The 6,916-nt window shown below is 44.1% G+C and overlaps 1 protein-coding gene across 1 annotated transcript in view; it reads right to left on the reverse strand.

Moving 5' to 3' along the window:
• The window catches only part of NUGGC (nuclear GTPase, germinal center associated), a 135,343-nt gene that overhangs the window by 54,349 nt on the left and 74,078 nt on the right, over positions 1-6,916 (reverse strand). The window contains exon 10 of the mRNA XM_006884928.1: positions 896-1,071. Within this exon, the coding sequence (XP_006884990.1) occupies positions 896-1,071 (176 nt within the window). The remainder of the gene's footprint in view (positions 1-895; positions 1,072-6,916) is intronic.

The following is a 6,916-nucleotide window of genomic DNA, read 5'->3' on the forward strand; positions in this document are numbered from 1 at the left end:
CTACAATACTGTTATAATTAATATTTGTGAATCTATGGCAGTAACTTTTTCGAGAGTGAAGTAGCAGCTAATGGAAAAGAAGAAATAGTTAAAAAGGGCTTCCGCTCAGTTATTAACAATGTTGTAACTCAAAACAAAACAATTTTGTTGTTAGCATTCATATAATCTAATACCATAGGAAAGCAATCTACAATTGCATCTATCACATATTATTCTATGATTGAAACTAATCTTAAGCATTACATGGATGAGTCTGGTATAGGAGGAGGTCTCTGGGGCACGGGTGGCACCAGAGTTCCTACACTGAGGTCCACTAACTGAGTGACACCATTGTCCCTTCTCTTCCATATTATCATCTTAACACTCAGCTCAGAAATATTTATCTTTCTTTGTTATTTGTTAGACTAGCCTTTTGTTAGAATGGTTTTCTTTTTGGCCTAAGCTCCACAAATTTGAAAGCCTTGTTTCTATGAGGTAGAAATCTCAAGAGTAAATAAATTTGAAACAGAATCTAATCCTTCAAAGCTGTACCACGTCAGACAGGACTGCAGGATGTTAGCTCTAGTTGTGAGACGGCCTATGGTTTCCAGGTCTGTGGGGCGCAGGCAGGACCATCACACTGCTCTGCATGCTCAGGAGGTATCATTAGCATCACTGTCCACGCGAGTGGCATCCTTGGAACCATATAGGAGACAACAGCTGCCTCATGGTTCAAGTTCCTAAAACAGTCCACACAGAGATCCTAATGTCCCAAGAACTCCCCCAGACCTACTGTTTCATCTCAGCCACTTCCCAGAAGTCCACACTATCCAACCGCATCATGAAGTCAAGTTCTGTCATTCCTTAAGTTGACATCCCTGGAGGAAAGCTGAGGCTGGGGCCCACAGCGCCATACCTTAAATATTCTGGCAAGTGGAGTTTGTCGGTCTTGGTGACCACCAGGGCAATGTCCTTGTGGCAGCCCCGTTGGCAGGCTCTGATGCTCTCATTGAGGAGGTCTTCATGGGCTCGTCCCCCAGAAGCTCTTTCGACGTCACTGATCACCCAGATCACTGAGCACTTGTCAATGGTCTGTAAACATGAGTACAGTGTGTGTGAGACGTGAGAATAGTCTTCCCTCCATGGGACAGACTCAGCACTCTCTGCATGTACAATTCTGTGGCATTTGTCACACTGTGTGACCTATCTCATTCTCCTTTCTAAATTATTCCACTTCTATTCCTCACAGCCCTCTAAGCAACACCTCTTCTCTCCCCACCTTCCAACCCCTATTAACCACTAAGAATCTTTGGCTTATATTTGTTTGTTTCATATAAATCATATATATCATACAGTATTGTTCTTTTTCAGTTTGCTTATTTTGTTCAGTATAGTGTTTTTAAGGTTAATTTATGCTGTGGGATATATCAGAATGTCATTTCTTTTACAACTGAGTAATTAATACTTACTTCACTGAGTGTATTCACCACATTTCATTTCACATCTTTTGATGTGCAGTTGGGTAGTTGCCACCTTTGGGCTGTGGTGAAAAGTCCTGTAATGAATAATGGCAGCGAAGACAGAACCTGCCCTGGCTGTCCTCTGGCTCAGCACCCATCTCTCCCTCCACTCCCTCTTCTCCCCACTTCCTACCACACTATGGTCTTGTCAGTTGGAGCTACTTGCTGTTTCTTTGATGCAACTTGCTCTTTCACCTCTGAGTCTTTGGATCCCACAGACTTACAGTGACCCCGTGAGACAGAGTCCAACTGCCCCATACACTTTCTAAGGCTGTATATTTTTCTCTAGCACAGCAGTTGGTGTGCTCCAACCACTGAACTTTTGGTTAGCAGCCCAATGCTCACCCCGCTGCACCACTCAGTCCCTGTTTAACTTGTACTTCTTCTTCAAGACTCTGTAAGGATACCCCAGGAAGGGGCTGACCATGCCTTCTCTGTACTCACCCTGATTCTTGAGCAGAGTTACCATACAGTGTTGTCCTCTGCTCCACTAGACTGTGAGGTACTTGATGGGAAAGCACTGTGTCCTCTAATGTGGAATCCACATCAGCTAGAGCACAGGGCTGGGCACATACTACATACTAGGAGCTTATGATGTGAATTATTGATGTTGGTGGTGGTGGTGTGTACCCTCCAGTGGGTTTTCATAGGCAGTGACCGCAAGGAAGCTGATTACCCACCTTTCTCCCATGCAGCAACTGTGGATTAGAACTGTGTACCTTTGGGTTGGCAGCACAACTCCTTACCGCTAAGCCACCAGAGCTCTCAAGATTGATAGAATTCAAATAATGAGTCCTCTATTGTCACATTCACCATTAGCTTGATTTACCTTTCAAAAATTATAGCTTTTCCAGAATTAGTTTTGGCCACATGCCTACCCCAAAGCTGTTACCTGCTGGCATCGTTTTGAAGACAGTTGACCTTCGCTGCATGTCTGGCCACTGCCATCATGAAGCAGCCAGGGAACATGGACCACAGGATTCAAGTAGCAAAGGTCAGTGAACATTCAATTACAACGGATTGCAATATGAGTATCATTTTTATAAATGTGCAGCTTTTTATGGGCAACTTAATCACATACTTTGTGACATTTCTTTTACAAAATTGTTTCACTTGTCTTATCTTTCTAAAGCAATGAAGAGCTGGTTCAGCTCAGGGGCTGCATTCATTTGCAAAGCATCAAAACAGTGCTTTGCATGTAAAGGTATGACAGGCTTGTGACTTCATAATGAAATCTTTCTCTTTCTTGACATTAATTGTTCTTAACAAGTGGTGATTCTGTACTCTAGAACATTTGGCAATGTCTGGAGGCATTTTAGTTGTTAAGACTTGGCAGTTGTTGTGGGACAGAAGCCAGAGAGGCTGCTAAGAATCCTATAATACAGTACACAAATCCACAGCAGCAGCAATAAAGAATCAGCCAATCCAAAATGTCAGTAACGCAAATGCTGAGAAACTTTAGTCAAGAGTTGTCATTATATGCCATCTAGTCACTTGTGACTCATAGAGACACTATGTATAACAGCTCTGAAACCTGTTCTATCTTGAGCCAAACTCATTGTTTCTGACACATCTACCTCTGTTATCCCAGTCACTGAGTCAAACCATCTCATCCAGGGTCTTCCTCTCTTGCACTGTCCTTCTACCCTTCCAAGCATGATGTCCCTCTCCAAGGACTGGTCTCTCCTTGCAACATTCCCTAAGTATGTCAGATAAAGCTTCAAAATTCTTGCCTCTTAGCAGCCTGCTTTTACCGTCTCCAAGATGAACCTATTTGTTCTCCTAGCAGTCCATGGTATATTCAATACTCTTTTTCAGCATCACAGCTCAAAGGAATCAATTCTTCTTCTATCATCCTTAGTTATTATTGCCCAGCTTTCTGATGCATAGCAAGTAATTGCGAAGACTGTGGCCTGGATCAGGTGCACCTTAGTCTCTAGACTGACATCATTGCTCTTCAATACTCTGGAGAGATTCCTGATAGCAGACTTGCCCCATGCAATTCATCTTTGCTTTCTTGGCTGCTGTTACCAAGAGTGTTGATTATAGAGCCAAGCAAACTGAAGCTTTTAACAATTTCAATCTCTTCTCCATCTATCAACAATGCTGCTAATTGGCCCAGTCAGTGGTGAGAATCTTTGTTTTCTTTACGTTAAACTTCAATCCATATTGAAGGCTGCAGTCCTTGACCTTCTGCATTAAATGCCTCAGGTCCTCCTCAGTTTCAGCAAGCAAGATTTTTTTCATATGGATAACGTAAATTGTCGATGAATCTTCCTTCAATCCTCAAAGATCTCACTCAGCCTCCCAGATGATCTGTTCCGCATAGAGGTTGAAAAGGTATGGAGATAGGATGCATCCCTGATGTACACCTTTCCTGATTTTTAACCATGCAGTGTTTCCATGCTCTGTACTGACCACTGCCTCCTGGTCCAAGTATAGTGAGTTTTAAACTTTTTTTAAAAGCAATGGAGCATTTTCCAAGTGAAATATTAGGAATAATTGCAATTTAGATTGTTGTTGTTATGTTATGTCATGTCAAGTTGGAACTGACACACAGATGACCCTTCAGAAAATAAGAGGCAATAAATTGCGGAAGATTGACTATCTTTCTTGAGGAGCAGCTGGTAGATTCAAATTATGTGCCTTTGGGATTTCAGAAGAGGATAGGGCAAGGTCCAGATCTGTGGTTCATAGGTTCACTTTGAGTTGTACTTGACAAAACCTAATAACAATAACCTTGCCACTGAGCCACTAGTGGTCCCTATTCCTAGCCAGTAAATAAGTAGTTGAGATGTACTGCCAACTCAAAGACAACTGGCTCAAATCTACCAGCTGCTCACCTGGAGAAAGTTGGGCATTCTCTTCCCATGCAATGTACAGCCTTGAAAACCCTTTGAAGGGTCATCTATGACTCGATATCAATGAGCTAAGTTTATTGACCCATGAGGCTCCATGAGCCTCTTAGCTTCATGAACTATTTAAAAAGCATCAGCCTACTTGCTTGAAAGCAAATAATCCAGGTCCAAAAAAGCAAGTAACTAACCTAAGGCCATAAAACTGGGCCCTGTGGGGGAGCTCTGGTGGCCTCGTGACAAGAAGCTGCACTGTAATCCCAGAGGTGCGCGGTTCAGATCCACCAGATGCTGTGCTGGAGAAGGAGGGGCGATCTCCTCCTGTACTAGTCAGATCCAATTTGACAATACACACACAAAAAAAAAACAATAAAAATTTTAAAAAATGTTTCAAAAAACCAACTGGGCCCTGTGGATGGACCGGCAGGCAAGAGGACAAAACCCCAAAATAGCTGCTATCTCCTCACAAACCAAATGATAAGCAACATGATGAATCTTCAGATTTCCCAGTGTCAACATGCATCATTGAGTCAAACTGACTCATAGCTGACCCTGCGGCAGCTTTTTAAAGGCAGCAAATTTGATTATATGGGAAGAGATTGCTGGTCTTGTTCTCATTGGGCAGCTGGTGGATTCAAACTGTGTGTCTCTGGTATGGCAACACAGCTCCTTACCACTAAGCAACAGAGCTCCATGACTGTAGACCACTACAGTGATAGCAAGCCAGAAAGACCCCAGGAGCAGGGCCTCTCTCACCTCGATGCTCCCCAAGGTCCTGGTAAACCAAGTAAGTGGCCACTGAGCGGACCCTGACTCGTGGTAATCCCACGTATGTCAGAGCAAAACTGCTCTCTACAGGGTCTCCCAAAGACTGATAATTTGCTAGTGTGTCTGCAGGCCTTTCTTCAGAAAGAAAGGTGGAATTGAACCTCCACCATGTTGGTTAGCAGCCAAGTGTACCACCCAGAGGCACCCCTGGTATAGTCCTGGTGCTTGATTAGTGTTTACTGACATGAGAAAAGGACTTTGTCACTAAGTGTCTACATTGTGCAAAAGCTCAGATTCAGGCCTTTGACAAGCTCCCCTGGATGGCACCTGACAACAGCAACGTAATCCCCTGACTGCCAAGATCTGGTCAAGTTAGAGTCACAGAAGATCCAAAAAGTGCATCTATAAAAGAAGAACAAAGTAGCCTAATGAATAGATGGGAGAATCCCCCCACTCCCAGCCTATAATGAGAGTGGGCCTTGGAGAAATTTAATATCATGCTTAAGACATTTATTAATGTCTTAGTATTCTTAAGGCATCTGCATTAATCATAGTTAAAACTGCCTTAGAGAAGGCAGAACGTGCTGCAGAGAGGTAGGGGAGGGCTCCCTGTGCTCTGTTCTCCCTGGAAAGAAGGGAGTCTTCAGTAAGTTCTTGTGAGGAAGATATATCACAAACCACAAGAACGCAGAGGAGCGTGATCTAAGCAAAGTATGCTTGGAACCATCCCTTTGCTTTGGCCCAGCCTCCTCAAAGTGCTAGTTCCAAGCCAGATCTGTTGGCTCCTATGTTCTGAGTGGCCTTTGATAAGCTGCCCAGTGTATCTGAATCAATTGCAATCAGCTCCATCCAGTGAGAGTCTGGCTGCCTCTCCAACTTGCCTCTCACTCAGACTCATTTGGAACTAACCAACGTTGATGCTTCCACTCCTAAGAGCTGAGGTCCTGCAGAAACAAGGGCTGAAGGGGAAAGACAATGGGACTACCCTCATCCTCAAAGAAAGTGGATGAAGGGGACAACCTAGTGGGAGGTAGTATATAGCGTTCCAGCTGAGAAGTTAGGAAATTTGCACTCTGGTTCCAATTTGGTCACTCAGGAGCTGTGTGGTCTTAGACAAGTTGCTTCCGGTCTCTGGGCCTTTCCTTACTCTAAAATGAGGCCACAGATTGGCTCATCTGAAAACTGGCATCTTGCTATAGGTCTTGACTGGAAACTATGGTCCTCCAGCTTACATTCTGGAGAAACCTGCCGATATTAGGTTTACAATTAGCAGAGAGCCAATCATTTGGCACCAATTTTTCTGGCAGCTGTTATGCCTATCATGACTCACTGATAACAGTCCACTTTCGAGTTCCCTCCAGCTTTGGTCCTGTGCTTCTGTGTTCTCTCTGCCTACGATACCCTTTCTTTCTTGGTTCACGTGACCCAGTCCCACCACTCCAAACGTTAAAGTCTAGCATGTTGTCATTGGGTGCCATCAAGTCAGAACTGACCCATAGCTGACCCTCCAGCAATTTTCAGAGGCAGTAATCGCATGGGAAGAAATGGCCTATCCTTCTCCCAGGGAGCATCTGGTGGATTCAAACCATGTTTCTTCATGATTGCAGTGCAGCTTCCTACCACGAGGCTACCAGCACTCAGCTACTGCCCTAGCTTTTCCAGACTTGTTTTCTGTGTCACCTCTGCTCTACATGACCCCTATCCTTCTTCCCTAGCTAACCCAGAGAAGACTCATCCTTTGGGATGGGAGTGTCAGAGACAGTGCGATTGGCACAGGACAGAGCAGAGTTTAGG

This window comes from Elephantulus edwardii, unplaced genomic scaffold (assembly GCF_000299155.1).
Source record: "Elephantulus edwardii isolate Elephantulus edwardi_28Jun2011 unplaced genomic scaffold, EleEdw1.0 scaffold00038, whole genome shotgun sequence".
NCBI lineage: Eukaryota > Metazoa > Chordata > Mammalia > Macroscelidea > Macroscelididae > Elephantulus > Elephantulus edwardii.